Raw genomic sequence first — 27,621 nt, 5'->3', positions numbered from 1 at the left:
GTCCTCCGAGATCAGCGGCCCCCTCCGGCCTGCGCCGAGGTCCCGCGGGCTGCGGGTCCCGTCCATCGCTGCGGGGCCCACGATGGGCAAGAGAGACCGGGCGGAGCGCGGTGAGCCCCTGGCGCGCCGGCGTTGCCCCGTCGTGGGCCTGCGCCTCCCTCCCGTCGGCTCGGCGGCGCCGCAGCCCCTCGCCCCGCGCCCCGGCTGACCGGCCCGCCCCGCGGGGGCTCTGCCGCGGGGGCTCTGCCGCGGGCGGGGGCGCTCGCGGGGGCGCGCCGCTGCCGAGACGCGCCCCGTTGGATGCCCCCGCCGAGTCGCCTGGCGGGGCGCAGGGAACCCCAAATTCCTGACGTGCCGTCCCCCGCGCCCGCGTTTCAGATAAGAAGAAGTCCAAGAGGCGGCACTACGAGGATGAGGACGACGAGGAGGACGACGCCCCGGGGAGCGAGCCCCAGGAGGCCGTGCCCTCGGCGGCCGGCAAGCAGGTGGACGAGGCAGGGACCAAGGTGGACGAGTACGGGGCCAAGGACTACCGGCTGCAGATGCCGCTGAAGGACGACCACGCCTCCAGGCCCCTCTGGGTGGTGAGCACGCCCGTCGCCGGGCGCGGAGCGGGCACTGGGCGCGGAGCGCGCCCCAGACGCAGCAGACGCTCGCGAGGGGCTCTGGCCGGCAGGTGCAGATGCGCCGGCGCTCCTGGCCTGCCTCGTCTCAAGCCCCACATTTTTACTCCCATTCCTCTCCAGTTCTAGTGCACGCTTGGAAACACTTTACTTGAGAAATAGCATTTATCATGTAACAGTTTAATTCTCCACTTAAAAAAAAAAAAAGACAAGCCAGGCAGGTCTTTTGCTCAGCTCAAAGTAATCATTATGTCACATGCTTTAGAAATCTAGCCACAGGTAACTGGGGGAGAGACAGTACGCTGGTGAAGTATGGTGGAAAGCATCAACTTACTTTGGAAACCTGTTCTCTGTTCTCATTATTCCTGTATCTGATTAAAATAACAGCCCAGAGTTTGTTGAAGGAGTGCTTACACCAATATCTCTGGTATTGGTAGCTTAAAGATCACTTTTGGGGCAACTTGTCCTTTTTTTTTTTGTTTTAATTTTTTTGTAGAAAATGTAGAGTGTAGGCCAGAGGTGTGGGGTGAGAGGGTTCACCAAAGACAAGAGTGGGGAGCAAGATAGGCAGATTGCTGACATACAGTGCCAAGGGGGAGCAGCATGCCAAACAGGAGAGGTCTGCTGTGCCATATGTGGGTTAGCTCCCTGGCGGGGCATTGAACTCAGGCTATAGTGTTGATAGTACTGAGACTTAAAATCTAGACCACCAGAGAGCCCCAGTTTCCCTTTCTTAGTAATAATATGGCACACAGCCCAATCATTTGTGCAACTCAGTAGTTTCCTTGTCTGTTGTGTTTACTTGATGTTTTGCAGGCTCCTGATGGCCACATTTTCTTAGAAGCCTTCTCTCCAGTTTACAAATATGCTCAAGACTTCCTCGTGGCTATTGCTGAGCCAGTGTGCCGACCAACCCATGTGCATGAGTACAAACTAACTGCCTACTCCCTGTACGCAGCTGTGAGCGTTGGGCTGCAAACTAGTGACATCACTGACTACCTCAGGAAGCTCAGCAAGACAGGAGTCCCTGATGGAATTATGCAGTTTATTAAGGTAAGAGGGATTAAACCCAGCTCTTTTACCCTCCTTGTTAATGCGGAAATAGAGGGGAACAGGTGTTATGTTTTGTTAACCTGTGGCAGTTCTAAAAGTACCATTTGGATCTAGTATAGGGAGCATAACTGATTACTCCAACTGCAGCTCCTCTGTATTCCAGCATTGTGTTCTTGCTGAGCACATACTTCTGTCAGCTTCTCTTAGCCAGTGGTTGCTAACACAGTGGGAGTTCCTAATTCAGGCCTTCTCTGGTCAGGGTTATTTGGGAATGTAGCCCAAAGTGAATGGTGCTGTGGACTGAATTGCGTTCCTTTAAAAATCCGTGTGTTGAAGCCCTTGCCCCTTTTGTGATTGTATTTGGCATAAGGAAGTTATTAAGGCAGTTAAGAGTGGGACCCTGATCATGTGGGATTGGTTTTCTTCTAAGAAGAGATACCAGAAAGCTCATGCATGCACTTTTTCTTAGCACATGCACAAGGAAGAGGTCCTGTGAAGCTACAACAAGAAGGGAAGGTAGCTTAAAAAACTACCTTTATGGGGCCTCCCCCGGTGGCGCAGCGGTTGAGCACTGGGCTGCAAAGCTGCCCACAGCCTCTGCAGCACCGGTTCGATCCCCGGCCGCCGGGCGAGGGTCCCACATGGTGTGCAGACCTTTCCTGCCGCCTGCTGCTCCACTCAGGAGTATATTTCGTCGGTCTGCCTGTTCTGTTCCCCGCTCTGGCTCAGGTGAATTCTCTCACCCTCCGGCGCTTCTGACTATATCCAGTGCTTGTATAAATAAATAAATCTTTAAAAAACAAACAAAAAACTACCCTTTATGGACTTCTAGAAATGTTTCTAGTAAACCACCCAGTTTCTGGTGTGTTTTATGGCTGCTTCAGCAGATTAATGTAGACTAAGAATACTTAAATGAGACCATTAGTCAATGATTTGCATTAGGAAGAATCAAAAAGAACTTCAAGTGTTGAAGTGGATGGGGTTTCCATGTGAAGAGCAGTTGGATATGCTTGTGATTGTTCTGAGGTAGGTGAATGCCATCCCAAAGAGATGGCAATGGCTTTCATTGGCCTTAGGTGATCAAAAGGGAGTTAGATTCATACCCCCAAATTTGGAGTGGCAGAAGATGAGTGCCACAGGCATCTAATACAGTAATGCATCCAGTCTCAGAGAAGCTGGTAAGAGCTCTGGGGAGAGTTTTCTCGTGATATGGAAGGTGGCCTGTAAAGAACAACCTGGACCTCACTGGAATGACCCTGCATCATACCTGCAGCTCCTTCTTGTCTGGGAGCTGCCTGCAGGGATGAAGGCAGTTGCATAGCACAGTGATGGATCTGAAGGGCAGCACCGGGAGCAGACAACAACCAAGAGTTGAGTAGCACATTTTTGTGGCCACCATACAACCTGTGTTGCCTTCTACTCTCAAGATTCTTGGGAACCTGGCAGGATTTAAACTGTACTTCTGGCAATGGAGCTGAGCTCAGAGCCTTGCTTATGTGACTTAAAAGTGGGGCTTTGTCAACAATCCTCATGTGTTACATCATATCCTCAACATTCAGGTTTTGCAAATCAAGAAGCTTATATCAAAGGGGAGTAAGGAACATTGGTGAGGATGCTAGGAAGCTGTGCATTTTAATATGCAGCAAACAGTTACTGAAAACTCTGCCATCTTTGTGCTGGGATCTGTAGTAATGCTGATGTGGCAGGATGAACCTCTGGATTAGGAAGGGGCCTATGGGAATGGCAGAGAAAGGGAAAGGAAAAATAACAAAATTTTTAAAAGCAGTATTTTAGAAATTAAGTGGTAATAAAACATCAGAATTAACCAGGCAGGAGGTAGGTTTTGCCCTCAAAGGATAGAAGCTAATAGCGACAACTCAATTTAGGCAGCTCTAACCCTTTTAGGATTGCACACTGGGTTTTCCTAAAGTAAAATGAACACCTAACTGGGTGGGTGAGTAGTAGGTGTCCCTGCTAACAGGTGTGTCCCGAGTGAGCTGTGTATTGCTGATTTTGCCTTTTTGTTGTCACTTCTTGCAGTTGTGTACTGTCAGCTATGGAAAAGTCAAGCTGGTCTTGAAGCATAACAGGTAAGGGATTCTGTGACAGGTCCATCCAAGGCACTTTGCCTCCTCTGCATACCAGGTTGGCAAGGATTATGCTCTGCAACACAATCTCCTGAGGGGATGAAAGAAGAAGTGAAGGGAGATAACTAAAACTGGAAATTCCTTCACTGGCCAATGTTCCGCTGGTGGTGGAGCTGGGGTTCAGTGCCCTGATTATGTGACTTAAAAGTGGGACTTTGCCCATAATCCTCTTGTGTTATGTCACGGCTAGTAGCTCAATACTCAGATTTTGCAAAGGGTTGTGAAGAGAGAATGAAGATAGGCATGAAGCCACAATTTCCAGACCTCTAATTGAATGAGTGATGGAATGTTTTGGAAATGATGTACTGCTCTATATGCACCTCCTTCCTCCCCTGCTTGTAGGTACTTCGTTGAAAGCTCCCATCCTGATGTCATCCAGCACCTTCTCCAGGATCCTGTGATCCGGGAGTGCCGCCTGAGGAACTCTGAAGGGGAGGCAACTGAGCTTATCACAGAGACCTTCACGAGCAAATCTGCTGTATGTGGGCTCCTGGTCATTCTGGGGGGTAGGAGAATTTAGACTTTCAGTTCTCTCAGATACTGTTAGTCCAGCATTTGCAACCTAGTGGCCCTGTACCTATCTTACAACACTAAATTCCCCCTTTTACTTTGGCGACTGCTTGGTAATAGTAGGGTAACATGTTGCCTGTAGGCCCAGACCCTGCCTTTCTCTTATAGATCGCTAAGACTGCTGAAGGCAGTGGTGGCCCCTCCACTTCCAGGGTACCAGACGCACAGGGTAAATCTGACATCCCCACTGACCTTTTTGACTTTTATGAGCAAATGGACAAGGATGAGGAAGAAGAGGAAGAGACACAGACAGTATCTTTTGAAGTCAAGCAGGTTAGTGAATGTACCCCCTCCTGGTTTCTTCTCTGAATTAGTATCAAAACTATTCCAGCCTTTCATCAGTTAACTATCATCTGTGTGAGAAGATGGAATCCTTTTTCTGGTTGGGGGATGGGGAGGTGGGAACATCAGTTCTCTTAATAGAGTTAATCTGAGTGTCCTATTCCCCAGATTCATAAATCCCTGGGAAAACAGGAAATGGGACCTGAAGGGCATTTTTGGTGGCTGACTGAATTTAATTTTGTGTCTGCCTCTTGGGTTACTTTTCTATCCTTTAACCTAGCTATTAACAAGCAAGTTCTGAAATTGCAAACATCTAGATAAATGACTATTTTGGGGGGGGCGGGCATTAGGCCCTTTAGAATATATGCTGGTTTTTTTGAGCACAATATGGAGATAATGAGATTCTGAAATCCTCATGCTCACTTCTCAGGAAATGATTGAGGAACTCCAGAAACGTTGCATCCACCTGGAGTACCCTCTTTTGGCAGAGTATGACTTCCGGAATGATTCTGTTAATCCTGATATCAACATTGACCTGAAACCCACAGCTGTGCTTAGACCTTATCAGGAGAAGAGCTTGCGAAAGATGTTTGGGAATGGGCGTGCACGCTCTGGAGTCATTGTTCTTCCTTGTGGTAAGTGCCACTTGATGGAGATAGCCAGGCTCTTCTGTCTGGGTCTGCCAGCTGCTTGCCACTTGTCCTGTGCACCCTTCTCTAACTCACACCTTGCTGAGGGACTGCCAGTCAGATGACTCCTGATTCATAATTTGACAAATATTTGTGTGCTTGCTGTTGGCAGGGCCCTGGCATAGGCACTGGGGATCTGCGGTGAACTGAGCAACCTCGTGGGCATGTTTTGGTGGGGTAGGGAGAGACAGTAAACAAATCAATAAAATTGGGCAGTGAAGAAAAATAATAGGATGGGAAGTTAGGCAGTGATGTAGGAAGGGGTCTGTTTTATATGCTAAGGTTAGGTTCTTGTTCTTTGCAGTCTTGTGAGTTAGGTATTTTGGGGGGCTCCCCAGTGCAGAAACAGCTTGTTTCTGGAAGGCTTATTATAGAGAGCATGTCCAAGAATGCCCCATTGATACCTGTTTGATAGATTTGTCTCTAAATCCTGTCAGGTTTTGGTCTAGGACAGACCAGAGGTCACAGCAAACTCACCGAGACCCTGCTCCATACTTCAGGAGCCAGTCTCCAGGGGAATGGCCTGTAACCTCAGGTTCTTGTTATTATATTGAGGCACATCTCTGGTTGAGGAAGAGTTGCTCTTGAAAGGAATAACTTGATTTTTAATCTTGATCTTTAGATAGTGGATGGTAGTAAACAGATGCTCTGGGAGTTTCACTTCTGTCTTTGCCAGGGGTGTACATGCACATGTGCGCCCCAGTTCTCAGGCTGCTTTGTGGGTGTGATAATAACAGGCGTCTTGCACCGAGCCCCTCTCTACAGGCTGTGCCACCAGTCCTCTGCCCCAGCAACTCCACTTTCCCCTGGCCTTCGGCAAATTACGTGTGGGCTTTGGTTTTCCCATCTTTAAAATCGTGCTGAAAGGAGTGTCTCTGGTCTCTGGTTTGTTTTGCGGTCTCAGCATGGATAGGAGAGGCTGGCATGTAAAGTGGGCGTGTCTCCTTTTTATAAGTAAAAGAACCTCAGAGTAGCGAGTGCCTCAAACGTCATTTGGGAGAATTAGTAAAATTAATCTGCCTAGACTCGTGTGCTAATGAGTCATTTCTGTCAATCCTTGTCCTTTATTTCAACCTGGCCTTGGATAATATCTCCCTTTGGTTTCTTGTAGGTGCTGGGAAGTCCCTGGTTGGTGTGACGGCGGCATGCACAGTCAGAAAACGCTGTCTGGTACTGGGCAACTCAGCGGTGTCTGTGGAGCAGTGGAAAGCCCAGTTCAAGATGTGGTCTACCATAGATGACAGCCAGATCTGCCGCTTTACCTCTGACGCCAAGGACAAGCCCATTGGCTGCTCCATTGCCATTAGCACCTACTCCATGTTGGGCCATACCACCAGAAGGTCCTGGGAGGCTGAGCGAGTCATGGAGTGGCTCAAAACTCAGGAATGGGGCCTCATGATTCTAGATGAAGTTCACACCATCCCAGGTAAACAGACTGAGAACTGAGCTGCTCACTCATTGTACACACAGAATTGTCTTCCAGCTGTTGTGCTGAGGGAGGAATTACTGTGTGGTCTATCCATCTTGCTAGAAAGGCATGTTGGGTGGAGCTTTTAGATCATTAGTACCTGTGGGGTGAGGGTGACTGGTAGAAGGATGTCCATATTCACAGCTTCCTTAACCACTGACTGATAGTCATTTAGGAAATGATATTTAATTCTTTTCTCCAGCTTGCTTCTTATTACAGGTCAAACTAACCCTTAGTCCAATTTTTGATGACCCTGTGAAAACTGGGCTAGGAGCACTGAAGTCTTTGAAATACAAATCATTTCTACCTCTTGTTCTTTTCATCCTTCTGTATGGGTCTAAAGTGATAGTTAAGCATTGTCATCTAGGCATCCTTATCTAGAGCCAGGCTTCTGTGGGCCAGAAACTTGGGGCTTAGTCGATATGGTGTGAAGCGAGAGTGAAGTTCCAAGACTGTATGTGTTACTTGAGCATTTGAAATGTAATAATGTGATTATTTGCCCAGCCAAGATGTTCCGGCGAGTGCTCACCATTGTGCAGGCCCACTGCAAGCTGGGTTTGACTGCAACCCTCGTCCGGGAAGATGACAAAATTGTGGATTTAAATTTTCTGATTGGGCCCAAGCTCTATGAGGCCAACTGGATGGAACTACAAAACAACGGCTACATCGCCAAAGTCCAGTGTGCTGAGGTAACTGTCCCTTCCCGGCACAGTCTCTAAGGGTTAAGGGGAAATGGACCAGGTCACTTCCTCTGGCACAGGTACACAGCTCAGGGCCAGAGCAGACTGCTGCCCCTTCACGCAGTTCCCAGGGGCCTCCCCACCTCAAAGACTTGTGAGCCAGAGTTGCTTGTCCAGTGGCACCAGTCAGTGCAAGTCAGTATGCTAATCCAGGCTGGCCCAACTGCAAAGTGCATTTGTCTCCTTATCCTCTTCTCCAGGAGTGAGTGTCTCAGGGTGTTCTTGCGCACGCTTTCTGCTGTGAGGTTCTTGGTTGGTCTTGTGTGGGTGGCCGTTCAAGCTATCTCTAGTGTCAAAGCCTGTTGGTTTTGATGCCCCTCAGTGATTGCTTGTGGGTGTCGAGAATAGGTTATGTCTAAGAACACATTTTCCCAATTTTGCTCTGTAATGATTGCCTGTACAGGTATATGTTAAAAATATATGTTCAAAGGTAAGTCTTCTCCGAAGGAACAATTAAAACCATTTCTAGAGGCTGAAGTGGGTTGGCCTCTGTTTTGTAAGGATGGAAAGGAGCTTGTTGGTGAAATATAAACTTTCTTTGTTGAAAAAATTCCTTAGCCTTCAGTTACAGCTTTGTAAGCAGTGCCCATCTTATGAAAGAGTCTTTCAGAGTCATTGAGCCTCCTTGTTCCATCTAGAGCACCTTCCCTCCCACCCCTCCAACCACTGTCTTAGAACTTTGTTGGTCATTCTATTGCCTTTTTGTTATTTTGCCTCCTGTGTGTATTTCCTGACCTAACATTGTTTTGCTTTAGCTGTTTTTTTTGAATCTTTACATATATGTAAATAGAATCAGGTTTTATATGTTCTTGTATGACTTCTGTCTTTTGTGCAATATTTTTATTTTTTGCATAATATATGTTGTTTTTTTACCAATGCATGTAGCTGTAGTCCATTCCTTTGATTTGCTCTGCAGTGTCCCATTGTACAAATACACCACAGTTTAAATTACAATGGAATATTATACAACAGTTGAAAAAACCATTTCTAATGGTAGACATTTGGGTTGCAGTGTTGTTCTGTTAACACCTTTATCAAGATTTGGTTTAAATTTCATAATATTTCCCTGTTGTAAGTGAATTCTCTGCTTTCAGTCAATAGAAACAGTTGTGCAGCTGCTCTGCAATCAAATTTTAGAACATTCCCACCCCTTTTCCTTATGCTTATTTACAATGAATCAAATTTCTGACTCCCAGCCTTTGGCAGTCACTGACTCTGTCCTTAAACTTAGATCTTTTTTGCTTTTACTATCATGATAATGTTGCTACAAATATTTTTGTATCTTTTTTTTGTGTTAGAGTTTTTGTAAAGTCATATTGTTCACTGTGAACTGTGACCCCATAGTAGTGTGTCATGAACAGGATAGAGAATCTGCCAGCATGCAAAATATGTATTAAGGGAATAGTGTTTCAGAAAAACTGGTAAGTGTGACGTGGTATTCCTTTTGTCTTAATTGGTATCTTTTTGTTTACTAATGTTAAGTATTTTTTCCTATATTTGGGCCATTTATGTTTCATATCTATGAGATACAAGATTTTAAATATTGTGAAAAAATTGCTTTTGCTATAAAGAATTAAAAACTATAGTCATATGGTTTATAGGAAACCAGAAAATATAGCAACAGCAAAACCTGTGGATTTGAGCTCAGAATAGGTTATGTGTAGGGTCAGGAACGGCTACGGAGCAGGTTTTCTGACCCAGCAGACCGGGTAAAGGAGGATTCAGAGTTCTCAGTGGCTTTTGCAGGCTTTTATTTAGATTTATCAGGCACATGGCAGGCAGCAAGTCTTCACTCTATCTGGGCTCTCCAGCGTTCTCGGCTTCTCTCTCGGCTTCTGTTCATTCTCAGCTTCTACTGGCGTCCCTGTGACACCGCCCTTAAAAGCCCAGTCTTAGCCCAGGTGAATCCCATCTACCTATGCCCACACCCTATTCCAGGTGCCCGCCATCAGGCATGCATTCAGGACTGCAAGGATCCATCATCTATCCTGATGGCGGGAGGGCAGAAAAGCCTGACTTTCCTTACCTTACTTTATGATATTAGGTATCACTAATAACTTAAGCTAATTCCACATTGAAGAAATGGTCTGGGATGATCACACAGAAGTTGCACTGGTCACAATCAAAACCCAGAGCCTGTCAGAATAGATTTTTATGGCCTGAGTCCTTTCTGGATCCTTTTTGTTTGTCCACAGCATTGAGACTTTTACAACTCATGGCACTTTAATATATTTACCCAAACATTCTTCAACTTCTCAGCAACCCTAGCCCAGAGAAAGCCCTATGGAGTGTTACTGTCACTCTTTTTTGTATGCTCAGATGGTCTCAGATGTGACCAGTGGGATCACCTCAAGCTGGCTTCTCTGTTCATTTGGCATTTCCCCATAATTTCTTGAGTACTTCCTTGTTTTCTGGCACAGCAAGATATTTCTGGCTCACCTGGTACTTTTTCTGGCCCTGGAATTAGCCATTGCTCCACAGAGCCCTTTTAATTGAGAATGGAATTTAAAAACCAACACCTGGGTATTAGGTGTGTTCATCACAACTAAGATGGCATTGCAAGACTGACTCAACAGGCACCTGGGCAGTGTGTGCACGCGCATGTGCATGGAAGTTCTCTGCAGCAGTGCTGTGTATGGACTTAGGTGTGCAGATGTGATCTACATGCATGGGATTACTTATGTGACTGGTTGAGAATCTGATTTTCTTCACTTGGAACTTATGTGAAAGTAATTCCCTGAACATTAGTGGATTAAATCTTTGCTAAGTGAATAATATGTAAGAGTGTCTGAGTTCAACATTAGGGTTGTGGTGTTTGTGTCTACAGTTTTATTGAGATATAGTTCACATGCATTTGTTTGGATTTGTTTAAGGCTAATTCTGCTAAATAATGGTCTTCAGAAGTTTCTAATAGTGTGATGTTTAAACTTGCAGGCTGACTCCTGACTTTTATTGATCACAGGTTTGGTGTCCTATGTCTCCTGAGTTTTACCGGGAGTATGTAGCAATCAAAACTAAGAAGCGAATCTTGCTGTACACCATGAACCCCAACAAATTTAGAGCTTGCCAGTTCCTGATCAAGTTTCATGAAAGAAGGAATGACAAGATTATTGTCTTTGCTGATAATGTGTTTGCCCTGAAGGAATACGCCGTTCGGCTGAACAAGTAAGTAATTGACAAGTTGCACCTGTTTTCCAGCTGATTTATTTATCCCACGTGAGTGCAAAGGGTGCCTCTTTGTTTCTCAAACCTCTCAGGACCTTCTTAGGATCTAAAGGCCTGATTTTGTGTCCTCACTTGCAGGAACCAGGCAAAACAGGAATAGGTGGTTGGATTCAGAAGTTAGCGCATGCAGAAAAGGGAGCCTGGTCATTCAAATCCTGGGGAGCAGGGGCTGGAGTTGTGCTGTTCTGATGGGGAGCTGTAGAGGCAGGAATGGACACAGGCAGGTTTTCTATGATCCAGCAGGCCAGGTAAAGGAGGAGTCCTGGAACCCTCAGTGGCTTTGCAGGCTTTTGTTGGGATTTACCAGGCATATGGCAGGCAGGGGTGCTGGGGGGCCGGGAGGCTGGCAGTCCTCCCAGTCCCCAGCAAATCCTCACTCTATCTGGGCTCTCTGGTGTTCTCTCTGCGTCTCCTCTTCTTCTCTCAGCTTCTGTTCGTTCCTGGCTTCTTCTCGCGTCCCCATGACGCCGCCCCTAAAAGCCCAGTCTTAGCCCAGGTGAATCCCATCTACGTATGCCCACACCCTACTCCAGGTGCTGCCATCAGGCATGCATTCAGGACAGCAGGGTTCCATCATCTATCCTAATAGTGGGAGGACAGATAAGCCTGATACTTTTTACCGTACCCTACAGGAGCCAAGGTGGATATGAGAGGGTGTTTGGAGTTTCAGGCCGAGTCAATGCTCCTGGTGAAGTTGGGGTTAGACTGTATGGGTCAAGGACCAGGAAGGCAGGGGAGACTAGGCCAGCATCTCACATATCGTCCAGCATCTAGAAAGCTTTCAGGAACACCCATCTGAATCCTCAGCAGCTCATTGCTCCACCCAGTACCTGTTGTTTAAGACCTGGCTATTGTAAATTCTCTGCCAAATAAGAGGCCTGTTTCCTTCTAGTGATGCAGGGCTGTAGGTACTGTCAGTTAGCAAATGGTAAGGGCCTTTTTTTTTTTTTAAAGATTTATTTATGCATACAAGAGCTGGGGTACAGGCCAGAGGTCTGAGGGGGGTGAGAGGATTCACCAGAGACAGAGTGGGGAACAGAACAGGCTGATTGACCAAAGTACACTGCTAAGGGGAGCAGCGGGCGAGTCAGGAGAGGTCTGCTGTGCCATGTGGGTTGCGCCCTGGCTGGCCGGGAATCGAACTCGTGCTGCAGTGGCTGTGGCTAGCTTCATAGGTTGCGTCTTAACCCTTTGCACCACCAGGGAGGTCCAGATGGTAAGGGCCTTTTTGGAGATATGCTGTAAGTTCTGTGTGCTTTGGCATGCACAGGGAAGAATCCATGGAATGGATACTGACCAGCTTTCTTTAGCAAGCTGTGATTCTTTAGCAAGCTTTTTTTAGCAAGCTATGATTTAATCCTTACCTCAGCCATGTGAGGTCATTGTATGAGACAGAAAGCCTAACTTTCTCAAATTTCTAGTTGTGCCTTTTTTAATTTAGAAAATATTGCCAAGTTACCATTTTGAAAAATGGCAGTTCCTGTACCTGTCTTCCCACTCACAATTCTTGTTTCATAAAGGCAGACACTTTTGTTATTGTCTTTTTTTTTAAGATTGATTTATTTATGCATATAAGAGCTGGGGTACAGGGCAGAGATGCGGAGGGTGAGAGGATCCACCAGAGACAGAGTGGGGAACAGAACAGGCAGACTGACCGAAATACACTGCTGAGGGGAGCAGCAGGCAAGACAGGAAAGGTCTACTGCGCTATGTGGGTTGTTCCCTAGCCAGCCGGGGATTGAACTCGTGCTGCAGAGGCTGCGGACTGCTTCATAGTGCAGTGCTTAACCCCTTGCACCATCAGGGAGGCCCTAAAGGCAGACACTTTTGATTCTTTTCTCTATTTACTTTCATATTTCTAAGTAGTAACTTATATAATAATTTCTTGGTTAATAATTGGAGAAATTGCCTATTAACTTTCTACTATGGGAATTGAGGATTTAGGTCTCTGGTGTATGCTGCCCCCACCCCCTTCCCCATCTTATTTTGAATCTATATATGTGTATATGTAGATTCAAACCATGTAGTGTACACGTAGTGTATGCTTAGGTTTTTATTTTTTTTTGTAAACAGTTTTTTTTTTGCTGGTGTTAATCATTGCCTTCTCGCTGCTTTTGCTGAGTTTTCAGTACACTTACTTACTCCTCTCCACAGTCGCACCGCTGTATTCTCCCTCTCAGTTGCGTTGGCCCTGTCAGGTAATTTTTCAGTTCTCTTTTTTCTTACTTTCCCTAGTGGGATCCCTACCAGTACCTCATCCTCCTGCTCTGGCCTGCAAGCTCTGAGGATGAGAGCCACCCAGCTGTCATCTTTGTGCTTCCCTCTGACATCATCCCGTGTATTCCCTGTGCCTCTCCCCGGAATTACAGCCCATTCCATATTTCAAGTTTCCGTTTCTTTGTTACTCCTTTCAGTGGAACATATCCTTTTCCTGAGACAACTTAAGTAGGAGGAACATTTTGTAAGACTTTGCTTACAGATGTCTTTAAACTCACCCTTGATACTTTTCACATCGTGTACATCTTTTACCCTTTACAGACTCACCCTTGACTAGTACTTTGCACCTGAGAACATTTGAGGACTCAGTTCGGGACTTCCAGTGCAGCTGTTGGAAGTCTAGTGCCCTCCTGAGTCCTCTTGCTGTGATCCGTTGTGGTGGTGATGTTTTCCTTCTCAGGAAGCTTTTAGGATCCTTTTTTTGAAATTTCAAAGCATTATGTTTAGTGAAATCTTTTTTTCTTTCCTTATATTGGGCACTGAATAGACCGTTTTCATCTAGAAATTCATGTCTTTCATTTTTGAGAACTTTTGTATTTCCTGTTATTCAGCTTTTGTTTTCCTTGTTCTCTTTTGCATCCTTACTGGGCAGGTGTTAGATTTTTTTTTTTTTTTTTAATAGAGGCATGGTTATTTATTTATTTATTTGTTTGTTTGTTTGTTTTGTTTATACATGCACTGGGTACAGTCAGAAGTGCGGGAGGGTGAGAGAATTCACCAGAGCCAGAGCGGGGAGCAGAGCAGGCAGAAGGACCGAAGCACACTGCTGAGGGGAGCAGCGGGCGGCAGGAGAGGTCTGCGCGCCATGTGGGACCCTCCTCTGGTGGCCGGGGAGCAGCTGGGGATCGAACCTGTGCTGCAGAGGCTGCGGGCAGCTTCGCAACCCAGCGCTCAACCGCTGCGCCACCAGGGAGGCCCGGCAGGTGTTAGATTTTCTGAGCAGCATTCTGATTTTCTTTCTTCCCCCCTTTTTTATTCCTTTGTCTTCCAATCCGTCTGTTAAAGCTTTTGCTAATTTCCAAGAGTTCTTTGTTGATAGTTATTCTTATTTCATGAGTACATTGTCTTCTCTGAGGCTAATAAAGCTTTTGACGCTTCTTTGGTTCCTGAAGAGTTTCTCTTTTCAAGTTTTTTTGTTTTGATTGTTTCTCCTCTATTCAGAGCACTTCTTCTGATGTTCGGTATTAGCTGTATCTTCTTGTTCAAAAGTCTGTCACTAAAAAACTGATTAGTTTCTCTGAATAGCTTGGTGGGTTTGCTGACCTCTGGACCTCACCACAGCGTGATTGGGCGGGGCCCACCTACTTTGTTAGAGGTTACTGAATGCCTGTTATTTCTAGGTCTTTTCTCTTGAGCTTGACAGTTTCTCTAGAGAGGAACCTTCTGGTCTCCTGGCTACCAGTATGTAGTACAGGAGGGAGAAGTGAATCTCCTTCACCCTTCACTTGTAGCGTTTGCTTTTGCTCTCAGCTCTGCTTGAGGTCTCTAAGTGTAGGGGACATTCAGAATCTAGAGTCTTATGACAGGTGGGAGGAGAGACTGCCTGGTCAGCTTGCAACTCCTATTGTCTTGACTGTTGTGAGTTTGTGTCCTTTATCACATTAATGTCTACTTGAGAGGGGCAGCAAAACAATGCTATTTACTCTGCTAGTTTAACAGCCATCTTCCCTCTCTGTTCATCTGCCCATTCTAGTACTCCTTCCAGATTCTCCCTGGTGCCTGCCTTGAGTGGCCTCATTGACACCTACATGCAGACACACCTGGGGCTTGTGGTTGTGGCTTTCTGAGCATCTGCCTGGTTTGGACTTTGATGTTCTGGCTCAGTGAGGGGGGAAGGCTGTGCTTCCTCGTGGATGATAGAATTATGGCTACAACTTTTAATTATTGGTACCTCTGGCCTCTGAATGCTCAAAATGCTTTTGTCTGTATTGATTTCTTGCTGTAAAATGTGTCTCTGGCATTGCTCTATTCCGTAACTTGGGACTCTTGCGGGAAGTCTTTGAGTCTGCATGAGGAGAGTAGGTGTCGCTAAGCACTTTGCAGGAGATACTGTGAGTAATTTGTTAGTTCATGAGACTTGGAGCCAGACACACTGTATTTGAGTCCCAGCTCCTCTCTTTTGCTGTGTGGCCCAGGGAAAGTTGTTTACATCTCTGGACCTCATTTTGCTCTTCTTTCACTTGAAGCTCTTACCACAGAGAATTCTTGTGTCTGGCATCTGGTAGGTGTTCATCAGATGCTAGGTTCTCTTTCTGAAGGAAGGTTATACTTCTGTTTTGTTTTTTGTGTGTGGGGAGCTTTCAGAAACAGAGAGCTTACCATTGCATGAGGACTTTTTCTTGTTGATGGAGGAGGCGGGAAGGACCCACCTAAGACCTGTGTGTTGGGAGAGAGGCTGCTCTGGGCCTTCCCGGCCATTTTTACAGCATGATGCACAGAAAGGGTCACACTCATGCTGTGCGCTGGACGGCCAGATGACTAGGCAGCTGGTGGTTGGTGTGACCAGAGGCCTTCAGTATGGGGTTTCCAACTGACCCAGGCTTCGCTCCCCCATAGGCAGGGGCTTTGCTTTCTCTGGCACACCCATCACCATTCCGTAGTTACTAGCTGAAAGCGCTGTGTTGCAAAGTGCTGTGTGGAGTGTCGAGAATCATGCCTGATTCTCCCGGGCATGGCCTTGGGGCAGCTTGGGACAGCCACACTCAGGGGCAGCCTCCTCGGGTTCCTGACCCGCAGCTCCCTGTGCATTAAATGGGAACATGAAACTACCTTTTACCCTTTTAGGGAACATTGACGGGAATGGGTGGGTTTTTTTTTTTTTTTTTTTAAACCCCCAATGTAATATCCAGCTTCGTGCTTAATGTGGGTGGGTCCTGTGTACCTGGGAGCTGTCCTCATTCTTATTCTTGTCACTCATACTACTGATCTTGGGAAGACATGGAAACTGCTCACCAGATCACTTGAGAGGAGTAGAGGAGTGACATGGCCAGATGCCAACAGCTTACAGTCAGTGAGATAGATAGGGTGGTGCTCCTTGGCAGAGAACTGGAAGTTAAAGAGAAGTTTTTGGAGTGTAGTGTGACAGTAGGTCAGTGGAAAAAGACTGAAAGGGACTCTTCTCCTTCCTGCCCTTTTCTTGGAGAATGCTTTTGTCATTAGGAAATAATTGCTTCTGAACTTCTGTTCGCGTATAGCATTGTTTGCTTCACCACTCCCATGGGGCTTCAAGGAATCCTTGAAGGGGTCCTCCTTATGTGGGGACTAAGCTTTGAGCAGGAGATCTTGAGGCAAAAATGAGTTAGGTTCAGAAACAAAGACAGAAGTAGAGGAGGAAGCCCGAAGGGACTACTCACCTGAAGTTGATCCTGGGAAAGGGTTGGCATGTGTGTTTTGGCAGGGGCTAGGGGATAGCCACTCATTTTTACAGGTCTCCTCCTGATATTCTTGCCTGACAGAGGAACATCTTGCAGGAGCTCTCTCCCCCTCTGGCATGATTTCAGGATATTTATGGAGTAACACTATGGTTTTCCTATCACTGCTTTGTTCCTTTCTAGACCCTATATCTATGGCCCTACATCTCAGGGAGAAAGGATGCATATTCTCCAGAATTTCAAGCACAATCCCAAAATCAACACCATCTTCATATCCAAGGTATGTGTGGCATGCAGGGTGTGGTGAGGCCCTCGGAAGCCCATGGCCTGGGGGACACTGGATGATTCTGGACAGTGAGTTGGTATTTTGTTGTAGGAATGCCACGCATCAGTTTTCATTCCCACATGTCTTATGTCTGGGGGCAAAGGGAAGCTGCCTATTGGGTGGTAGAATCAGCAGATACTGGTTTTTAATGTCTTATGGGTAATACATAAAGTCTGCTTTTGGAATTTAGGAATTTTAAGTTGTGAGTCTTTATATAGTGGAAAAAAATCCATTACCTACTCTGGCAAGGTGCTCTTTGTGGGCTTGAAGAATCCTTTGGTCACAGGCAGCCTTTGTTCTTCTCCTGGTTTGCTTAGTGGTGGGTGGTGTGAGCACAGTGTAAACTCCTGTAGGTCACTCAGTGATGATTTTTTAAAAATTTTATTTTATTTATATAAGAACTGGTGTACAGGCCAGATGTGCAGGCGGGTGAGAGGATTCACCAGAGACAGAGTGGGGAACAGAACAGGCAGAATGACCGAAATAGGGAGGGGAGCAGCGGGTGCCACAGGAGAGGTCTCCCGCACCATGTGGGTTGCTCTGTGGCTGGTGGGGATCCAACCAGTACTGCAGAAGCTGCGGGCAGCTTCACAGCACTGTGCTCAACCGCCTGTGCCACTAGGGAGGCCCACTCAGTGATGATTTTGATCTGCACTTAAAAGCGATGGCGCAGCAATTTAGAAGATTCATATTTGTATAAACCCAAAGTCCAAAAGATTTACCTATGAAGTTTCATAAAGCACTAAATTTGGTGTCTGTCACTGGGAACCTTGATGGTAGGAACTCACCAGCCAAATTGGCTTTTCTGAGGTAGAATCCAGTGCCAGGCAGTCTCTCCACCAGACCATGTGTCCCTCATGTGCCGCTGTTCTTAGTAGCCACCACTTAAGAGTATGGGTGATTTTGTACAGACCTCTATCTGTAACAAGAAATGAGAATCTCTCATAAAGAGACTGTTGATAGGATCACTGGCTATGGGTTGCTGACCTGGGGTCCTAGGGCTTCCTTAGGACAGCTCTCAGGAGAGGTCATTACAGGTTCTGCAGGCCTCCCTGCATCCAAAGTACCCAAAGAGAGGAGGGTAGTCATTGTTTTCCTGTATTTTTTATTTAAACTTGAGGCCGGCTGATTTTTTTTTTCTCTTTTTTTTTTTTTTTCCATATATGAAAACCTTCCCATACTCACAATGCTGTATTTCTGTAGGTGGGTGACACGTCGTTTGATCTGCCAGAAGCAAATGTCCTCATTCAGATATCATCTCATGGTGGCTCCCGGCGGCAGGAGGCGCAGAGGCTGGGGCGAGTGCTCCGAGCGAAAAAAGGTAATGGTGGTCATCTCCCTTCGGCCTGGGAGGTCTCCTTTCAGACAGGCTGCTTGTGTTCTTATGGCGAGCTTGTGTTCCTGGGTGAGGTGGACTGCAAGGAGCAAGCTCTTCCTGCCCCTGGTTACTTCTCATGCCCTCCAGGTGACTCTCTGAGTGGTTATTCTGGCAGCTGTTTGGAATTCACACAGATGTCCTTTAACCTGAACAGTTGTGTCGGTCGACAGGAGGAGCCAGGAATCAGTGCTTAATGTTCTAGAAATAGAAGGGAGGACAAAACTGTCTCCTGGCCTTGACTCAGGAGTAAGGGAAGGTCTTGGTAGGCATAGCGTAGGGAGGCAGCAGACTGATACCTCACTTGGAACCTTGCAGAATGCTGCCCTGGATGGTAGCCTGCAGCAGTATGAGCTCAGTGATTGAGAACACAATAGGGAAGGCATCTGCTTGTCACCTGTGGTAAAAGGGCCTGAGCCCCTATCATGGGGCTGTGGTAGGAACTGGCATTGCTGCTGAGATGGCCATGGCTCTTTTGGAGCACTCAGGTCCTATAACAGGGACACAGGCCCTGTCCTCAAGGAATTCACTTACCTTAGCACGTGGATTGCTAGGGTGTTTGAAGAGGACAAGGTTAGTGGATATCTGTTGGACTTATGCTATATTCAAATATGCTTAAGAGGCAACTGATTGGTTGTTAGCATCAGGCATTATGATAGAAATAGCATGGACTTGGGCACCAGATCAGCCATGCCACCTTGGGCAGTTGAATCTCCCTGCTGAACATTTGCTTTGCCATCCAGAGTAGGAACAGCAGTACTATCTTGCAGGAAAAAGACTTACACAACAGACTATAGTAGGCTGTTGGGGAAATTGTAGCTTTTCTAAACTGACAAGAATATAATTTGATAAGCATATGTGATGATATTCATTACTTATTTTTTACTCTTCATCATAAGAAAAAGAAAACCTAATTTGAAAGCTTCTTGGGATTTAATTAAAGCTTTATCTTTATTATAAGCTATTTTATTGTTTTCTTTGCATCTCTGAGCTCCTATAAGACTAAGAAACAGTTGGATCCAGAGGCAGTACACAGATACTTAACCTACTAACATTTGGACTGTGAAACAGAACTATTCAGATTTTCCAGAAGGATTAGGTTTTACAGGTATATTTCCTGTCCTAGTTTCTGTGATAATGCTCTTCTAGAATTCTCTTATTCTAGAATTTCTTGGGGATTTTTTTTTTCTTTAAGCCCCTTTATTGAGATATAATTCACATACCATACAACTGATCCATTTATTTATTTTTTAGTATTTTATTTATTTATTATTTGTTTGTTAGTTTATACATGCACTGGGTACAGTCAGAAGCGCGGGAGGGTGAGAGAATTCACCAGAGCCAGAGCGGGTAGCAGAGCAGGCAGAAGGACTGAAGTACACTGCTGAGGGGAGCACTGGGCGGCAGGAGAGGTCTGTGCGCCATGCGGGACCCTCCTCCGGTGGCCGGGGAGCAGCCGGGGATCGAACCGGCGCCGCAGAGGCCACAGGCAGCTTCGCAACCCAGCGCTCAACCGCTGTGCCACCGGGGAGGCCCACAACTGATCCATTTAAAGTATATAATTCAGTAGTTTTTAGTATATTCACAAATTTGTATAATCATAAGTAAATCTGTGTTTAGAATATTGTCATTACCCCAGTAAAGAAATCCTTACCCATTAACAGTAACTCTCATTTTTCTGTTGCCTCCTAATCTGCAACTCCAGGTAGACACAAATCTGCTTTTGTTGTTATAAACATGACTGTTCTAGACATTTCATATGTATCGAATTATATAATTTGGGTATTTTATGAGTGGTTTTTTTCTCTTAGTGTACATGTTTTCAAAAGGATTATACAAAAGGATTGTTGTTCTTTTTTAATGCTGAATAATAATTCTACTGCATGGACATAACACTTTATCCATTCATCTGTTGATGGACATTGAATTGTTTCCATTTTTAGGGCTCTTGGGATAATGCTATTACAAAAATTTTGTATGGATATATGCTTTCAGTTCTCTTCGGTATGTGTCTAGGAGTAGAATTGTTAGCTCACATGGTAACTTTACATTTTCCATTTAGAGAATCTGGCAGACTGTTTTTAAAGCTGCTGCACCATTTCACATGCTCACCAGGAATGTATTATGAGGCTTCCAATTTTTCCATATTCTTGACACTTATAGTAATCTGTCTTTACTCTAGCCATCCTAGTGGGTGCCAAGTGGTGTCTTCTTGTGGTTTTGGTTTATATTTCCCTGGTTATTGATGTTGAACTCTTTGTCCTTATTGTTGATTTTTATATTTTCTTTGGAGAAACATCTGCTCAGATCCTTTGGTCTTTTTATGTTTGTGCTATTAGTCTTCACTAGTTGAAATATACAGGTTTATTAAGCTGCAGGGCTAGGATTTAAACCCAAATTTCCTGGATGTCAGAGCTAGTGACCATTTTGTTCCATTTTCCCTGGGACTGTAATAATATTTTTACGAATACATATCCCTTATCAGAAGTATGCTTTGTATGTTTTTCTCCAGTCTCTGGTCTTCTCATTTTTTTTTTTTAAAGATTTATTTTTATTTATACAAGCACTGGGTACAGTCAGAAGCGCGGGAGGGTGAGAGAATTCGCCAGAGCGGGGAGCAGAGCAGGCAGAAGGACTGAAGTACACTGCTGAGGGGAGCAGCGGGCAGCAGGAGAGGTCTGTGCACCATGTGGGACCCTCCTCTGGTGGCCGGGGAGCGGCCTGGGATCCAACCGGCGTTGCAGAGGCTGCGGGCAGCTTCGCGACCCAGCGCTCAACCACTGCGCCACTGGGGAGGCCCTCTTTTCATTTTCTTGATGGTGTCCTTTGAAGCACTGAAGTACTTAATTTTGATGATGTCTTCATGCAGGATTAGGATGATCACTCCCTGACACAAAACTCTCTAACTGCAAGATGTGTCTTTTGCCTTTACTTTCTACCTTAACAACAGCTGATACCCTGTTTCCTGCCTCTTCTCCAGGGATGGTTGCAGAGGAATACAATGCCTTCTTTTACTCACTGGTGTCCCAGGATACGCAGGAGATGGCTTACTCAACTAAGCGTCAGAGATTCTTGGTAGATCAGGGGTATAGCTTTAAGGTATGTATCCATTTTGGTCTCTTGTCAGAGAGGAGCCAAGGCTTATTTTGTACCCAGGCCTCCAGAAGTGGGGGCCACCGGCATGGGACAGAGCTCAGGCAGGCACTGGAGACTTTGCAAAAACTGATGTGTGGTGGTGCCGGTAGCAGGGAGGTTTGAAGGACAGTATCATGCAGGACCCCTGCCTGCCCCCAGCTTCTCAGAGTGAATAGTCAGAGAATGGGACCTTAGAAGCACAAGGCGTGGAAATTTCTGCTTATTGACTTTTTACTGTTGTGAGAAGATGATTGGTTAGATGTTGGTGGAAAGCGTGTCTGCCTTAAGCAAAATAATTTAGGAGAAATAGAAACACCACATGATTTTAGTCATATGTGAAAGAAACAAAGCAAATGAACAAGCCAAGCTGAATCAAAACAAACCCTTGGATTCTGATTGTAGAATTGATTCTTAGATTCCGACCTCATAACCGAGGTTTCTAGAGGGGACCTGGGAGGTGAAAGCAAAGGGGGGAGGGAGTTAAGTGGCCTGCAGTGGAGGGTTTTTGGTACTTTGGTGGTGGGTGAGGTTTGATTACACACATGAGGAGGTATGAACTTGTACTGGTAAAACATACACGTAAGCCTATGTTACCTCAATTTAAATTTAAATAAAGATGCTTGCCTCAGAGGACTTGAAATGCTAAGGAGCTGTGGCTGTCACTGTACTTTTTAGGGGTGGCCATTCCAGGCGCCTAAAGAGTCAGCCGGTGTTAGTGGGCCTCTAATGACACCAGATCCTCCATATCCAAGTCAGGTGTTTGTATATTTTGGGAGATTCTAAAGTTTTCGACCGACTTTCATTTTCTTTCGCATATGATTTATTTCCTGTTGACTCATATAGTAAGTTTGTGTCAGGATTTAGTGTCCCAAAGGGTTTTTGATTGTGAAACTGGGTGGAGGGTGCCAGAAGCAGGAAACTGCTTTTAGCCGGAAACAGTAACACTTTTCATACTTTTTGTGGTAGGACGGATTTTTGAAAGATTTGCATTGTGACCTTTTTATCTCTTTATCAAAGGCACGTGCTGACAGCAGCATCAGAGCTCAGGCAGGCACTGGAGCTCAGATGCTGACCCCCGACTCCTGGGACAGTCAGTGCAAGAGAAGCACTGAGTTAGGAATAGCTCTGGATTCTCCAAAATGTGTACTCGACAAAAACGGCACCCAGGCGTGTTCTCCCCTTTTCCTTCCACGCCTCCAGTGCTGATTGCTGAAAGTGGCAGGATTGGAGTTCCCAGAATCATCATCCTGGCATTCCAGGGGGTGATCAAGCCAAGACAGAGGTGTCCTATATTTGTCCTTCTGAATGTGGCCACCTGGAGAACTCTGCCCAATTCCTTACTGCTAGGAGCTATCTTTAATTAAAATTATGAGGGGAGTCTGGCAAGAGGGTGGCAGAGTGAAGGTGTTGGGCTTGCCTTCTTCAAATGAGGACAGCAAAACTGATGTAAAACGAACCCAGAAGACCTCTGAGAGAAAAACTGACTAGCATCATACTCAATAAGAGCATCGGCCCAACGGAAAGGGGCAGGAAAAACCTCACGTGAGCCCTGTTTAGAGTGATAACAGGGCGGGACAGTCCCCAAGAGACGGAAGTAGCTCCTGTGCAGCACCCTACAGTAGTTGATTCAGATCTTGCCAACATCAGGGCTCCCAAGGTCTGGTACTGCATTGAACAAGGGGGTGTGTGAGTGGTAGTCACGATGGATGGTGCATTGCAGGAGAGCGGGGGATGAGGGAACAGAGTGAGGACTCCTGACTTGAGTCTAAGGCTCATACAGAGCACTGTAGCCTGACTCAGGTCAGAGCACCTGCATTCCCTATGAAGAGGCTAATGAAGCCCGTTCTGGAGTATCTAGATCACCTGCGGCCCCCACAAAGGAATGCATCACCCTTGGAGGTGATCCTTTGATGCCTGTCACCCCACTGCCCTTCTCTACCTACTGCCCCTCACTGGTGCCAGTCCCCTGACTACCCCAGCAGTTGGAAAACAGCAGCGGGAAGTTTGTTCCTACTGAAACCCATACAAAATAAAAAATGAGGAGGCAGAAGAACACAGTACAAATGCCAGAAGGAAAGATCCCTGACAAGAGCCTTGATTCAGTGGAGTTGCAGAGCATGACAGAAAGGGAATTCAAGGTAACAGTCCTGGCAATGCCGATGGGACAAACAAACAAAAACCCAGAATACAAAACAACACCAGAATAAGGATAATGAAAATAGGAGGCAGCTCCATTCGGAAGTAATGGAATTAAGAAACATGATAGCTGATTTTAAAAATACAATGCAGGGCCTCACCAGCCAACAGAAGCAACAGAAAGGATTGATGAGCTTGAAAACACAGTGTTGGAGGACACAAGAACTCGATAGAGTGAAAAAAGAGTGAGGAAATGAAAACAGGCTAAGCTTTCTGGGACAACTTAAAAAGAAATAGTATCTGTGTGCCAGGGCTCCCGGAAGGGGAAGTGACAGAGAAAGGCATAGAAACCCTGTCCCGAGAAGATGCGGTGCACACACCACGCAGTAGTGCATTGCCATAAGAAAGGATGGAGGGGATTTGAGAGAGTTCTGTGCAGCATAGTAAATCAGAAGGGTGAAAACAAAGTATTAGACTTTCACCAAACAGAGTTCAACTGTGAAATACTGAAAGAATGATAGACATCAGTAAACCTTCTGCAGTTGAGAGGGAGGGAAAGGGACAGGAGGACGCAAGGGACGGGGGGTGGTGGTGGTGGTAAAATCTTGAGGAAAAACCAGAGGGAAAAGAAGTCCACCTTAAGCATTCCGTTCCAGTTTTCTGAGGGACAGGTAGGCTTTCTTCTAAGTTGTCTCCAGAGAAGTCTCGGTTGTGTTGTGTCTTGCTCTTGTGACTCCATTCTTGACAGCTTGTCCTGTGCGAGTGCTCCCTGCTGCTTGAAGCTCTGGGCACCAAACTCGGGAGGTTGAAAGTCCTCAGAGAGTGGAAACTGCCCCTGAGTATTTGCTCCCTCCATTACCTAGTACAACATGGGGAACTACCAGGATGGGTGTTTTAAAATTGCTAATATTTTTCTTTGTCTTCTGTAAGTGATTATTTGGCTGCTCTGTGTTGGAAGCCAATTTCTCTCGATTTGCTTTGCACTTACAGCTTAAGCTTCCTGTTAACGGAAATTGGTGGAGCTGGGCTCTGGAATGCCCAGTCAGAGCTCTCCCTTGCTAGCCACCTGCTCAGCTTTGCCTGTAGGAAGGAAGTGATCCTAGCGTGCCAACCCAGGAGAAAGCTGAGCCAAAAGAGTGCAAACAAAAGTGGACTCAGCCTGCTGGTTTTGACTTTGTAGGTGATCACAAAGCTTGCTGGCATGGAGGAGGAAGAATTGGCATTCTCAACAAAAGAAGAGCAACAGCAGCTTTTACAAAAAGTCTTGGCAGCCACAGACCTGGATGCTGAGGAAGAGGTGGTGGCAGGAGAATTTAGTTCCAGATCCAGCCAGGTGAGTGAGTGGGTGAGGCTCCTGTGTCTTACTCCTAAGGGACAGAATTCTTAGACATACACACACAGGCACATTACCTTGTATGTGCTTGTGCAGTCTTTTGAAGAGCGAATAATGGAAGCAAATATGACCCCAGGCTTTCATAAGGGTGGGTTTGGGTTGGAATATGATGGGACTGGGGCCTTCGGCAAGTTGGTTCATTGAACTCTGATTTTGTCCTCAGTAATAGAACTGAATTTTTCAACTTGTAATGGAGATCTGAGGCTCAACTCATATTGCAGATTCAATACTTTTGGGGGAAAATTTAGAGTTCTCACTAAGTATTCTGTAGATACTTAGTGAATGCCTACTGTGTGCTGGTGTTAGGTCACAACCTTGGGAGAATTCCAGGCATGTTGTGAAACCAGCCCCTGTACAAGGAGGGTAGGGAGAGACTGATGAAAGGGGCCAGCCTCTCCAGAGTGTTAGTGGTAGTTTTCATAACCAAGGAAACTGACTTAAGTGATTTGTTTTGGATGGCTGCAAAACACATTTTCCACCCCCACCTCCCAAATCTTCAAGACTTACATAGAGACTTTAACTGGGTTTAGTCAAGTGCACCACCTGGATGGTCTCATCATCACTACCTCGAGGCTGTGTCCTGGGAGGAGTTTCTTGGAGTGGGGAAGGCAGAGGAATGCCCATTGTAAAGACAGTGGAGACGAAGGAGACTCCACTTGCCTGCTTCCAGCTCCTGGTCAAAGACAGTCCATTCTCTCAGTTGCCTTTTCCAACGTACAGGCAAATACAACATGTAACATGTAATAATTAAAAATCATAGGCAGTTATCTCAGGTCCATTCAGAGAGACAAGCACAGTTTAGGCAAGTCCTTTTGAAACTAAATTGATGTTAGAGCCAAGAAGGGGGCAATGACTGTAACGGGGAGAGAAGGAAGGAGTATCACCAGGACAGGTCCTCGCTCTCCAGCTGGAGGCTTTTCTTCCCCCGAGTGGGTGGGCAGCTCGATCGCCCTCTGGACAATCTTCAAAGAAATCCCAGGGAACCTTTCTGTCTCTGACTGACTTCTGGTCAATCCCTCTGCTGGGGCCAAGCTATTAAAGTCCTTTCCCAGTGCCTGCTCCATCCTTCCTTGTGACCAGTGCGCTCTAATGCCTGGCTCCAAGTCAGAACCTGACGTGTGCGCTGTGGGCCACCTATGTTGGGGGATAACACTTTTACAGATGAGTTCATTCAGGTACAGGCAGACCGTATTTACCAAGGTCACCCAGTGAGAGGCAGGGTCAAGATCCACATCCAGGACTTTTTGCTCTCCATTTGATTCAAAGCCTTATGATGGAGTTGAGGGATATTTTGAGAGACTATTAAAAATGCTGTTCAGAAATTGTGGAGAGGCCGGGTAGTACTATTGCTAAAAACGGAATCTGAAGCCCTACTGCCTGGGTTCAAGGCCCAGCTCTTTAAGAGCTTTGTGCTCTTGTATTAGTTACTTAATCTTTCTGTGCCTCAGTTTCCTCCTCGTTAAGATGAGAATTATTGTGAGGATTAGAAGAGTTAATATGTGTATACTGCTTAACATGATACCTGGGACATAGTAAAAGGTCAGTAAATGTTCTTCAAATGTAGTTTATTAAACTTGTAAATGTTATAAAACTTACAAATATTATAAAAAGAGTTTCTTTCCTCTTGGAAACTAACAGTGGGCTGGGTCCTCCCACAGGTGTCTCGGCGCTTTGGCACCATGAGCTCCATGTCGGGGGCTGATGACACAGTGTACATGGAGTACCACTCATCACGGAACAAGGCTTCCACTAAGCATGTGCACCCGCTTTTCAAGCGCTTCAGGAAATGACACCCATGAGGCCAGGCAGGTGAAGGCATGGTTGTGGGCACCAACTTGGGAAAGGGAATTTCACGTCCCACATCCAAGTTCTTCCTTTGAGCACCGCCCAGACAGGTCTAGATTCAGTATCTGGTGTCTGTAGTGAAGAAAGTACATCCAGAGTTTGAGTCTTGTCTTCATGGGTCATCTAGATTTAAAAAAGGTGAGGGGGGAAGGGACTATTTTTTTTTGTCTTTTCACACTTGTTGAAGAAGGGGTTATTTCTGTATATAAAAATTTGTAGTATTTGTATATAAATGTTCTCCTGAATAAATAGAAATGAACACTGAACCGCTCTGCATTTTAGATCTTAGGTCTTGTCATAGGCATGAGTTAGGTGTAGATGACAAACCTTCATCAAGGCCCCACTTTGTAGCAGGCACAAAAGTGTAAGATGGGGCCACACACTCAGGTTAGAGGAAATGTGCCCAGTGGTAATCCAGTGTTGTGGTAATGGCTGGGAGCTTAGGGAGGGAGGCCCAGCTCTGGGGAAGAGCCTGTGCAGTTTGTAGAGCTGCGTAGTCACTGTTTAGTGCAGGTGGATTCCATTGCAGCACCCACAGCATGGACGTCTTCTAGGTCACCTATAGGCTGTCACCTGCGTAGGAAGCCATGGTACATGCAGCTGCTTGATAGTTCATCTGCTCTAAGAGAAAATGGTCCCTTATTTATCTTTGAAAGTACATTTTAGATATTGCTAATAGACGAGATTCCCCTTCTACAAGCAGCATAGAGGTCTTGGGTCATTTGTAACTAGTTCTTTTATTCTAAAAATGCCCTTGGGCTTCTTTTTTTCTCTTGCTGGTATGAAAGGAAGAGTGTTAAGCAGGTAGGATTTCTCCATATAAGAAAGGCATACACAGGCAGAGGTCATGAATAAGACCTTGCTCTCTGGGTAGGTGGCTTTATTTTAAAAGGCAGCAGTGTTCACACTTGGGGAGTGTTAAAAGCCTGTGCTAACTCAAGTCTCTAAATTTGGACTCCCACCTACC

The 27,621-nt window shown here is 45.9% G+C and overlaps 1 protein-coding gene across 2 annotated transcripts; it reads left to right on the top strand.

Annotated features, from left to right (window-relative positions):
* On the top strand, positions 1-26,945 carry ERCC3 (ERCC excision repair 3, TFIIH core complex helicase subunit). 2 transcript variants are annotated; one of them, XM_037523120.2, is made up of 15 exons: positions 1-110; positions 379-584; positions 1,440-1,676; positions 3,717-3,766; positions 4,166-4,301; positions 4,502-4,666; positions 5,106-5,310; positions 6,476-6,790; positions 7,337-7,521; positions 10,535-10,737; positions 16,629-16,725; positions 17,974-18,091; positions 21,126-21,244; positions 24,597-24,749; positions 26,468-26,945. In XM_037523120.2, exons 1-15 carry the CDS (start codon positions 83-85, stop codon positions 26,597-26,599), a joined length of 2,349 nt encoding a protein of 782 aa, XP_037379017.1. In that variant the 5' UTR covers positions 1-82; the 3' UTR covers positions 26,600-26,945. The 2 variants fall into 2 exon arrangements, with proteins under 2 accessions (XP_037379017.1, XP_037379019.1); XM_037523122.2 differs by having other exon boundaries at positions 379-485; positions 26,468-26,944.
* The last annotated feature ends 676 nt before the right edge of the window (positions 26,946-27,621 follow it).

Source organism: Talpa occidentalis, unplaced genomic scaffold, assembly GCF_014898055.3.
Source record: "Talpa occidentalis isolate TD23 unplaced genomic scaffold, MPIMG_talOcc4v2.1 talOcc4.3, whole genome shotgun sequence".
Lineage (NCBI taxonomy): Eukaryota > Metazoa > Chordata > Mammalia > Eulipotyphla > Talpidae > Talpa > Talpa occidentalis.
The sequence above is the reverse complement of the archived record's forward strand: the minus strand, read 5'-3'. Positions and strand labels throughout refer to the sequence as shown.

Excerpts from the sequence above, each read along its gene's own strand:
- ERCC3 (XM_037523120.2), top strand. The coding sequence starts at position 83 with ATGGGCAAGAGAGACCGGGCGGAGCGCG. Across the intron at positions 4,302-4,501 it reads CCTTCACGAGCAAATCTGCT|ATCGCTAAGACTGCTGAAGG; the intron begins GTATGTGGGCTC and ends TTTCTCTTATAG. Across the intron at positions 6,791-7,336 it reads TGAAGTTCACACCATCCCAG|CCAAGATGTTCCGGCGAGTG; the intron begins GTAAACAGACTG and ends TTATTTGCCCAG.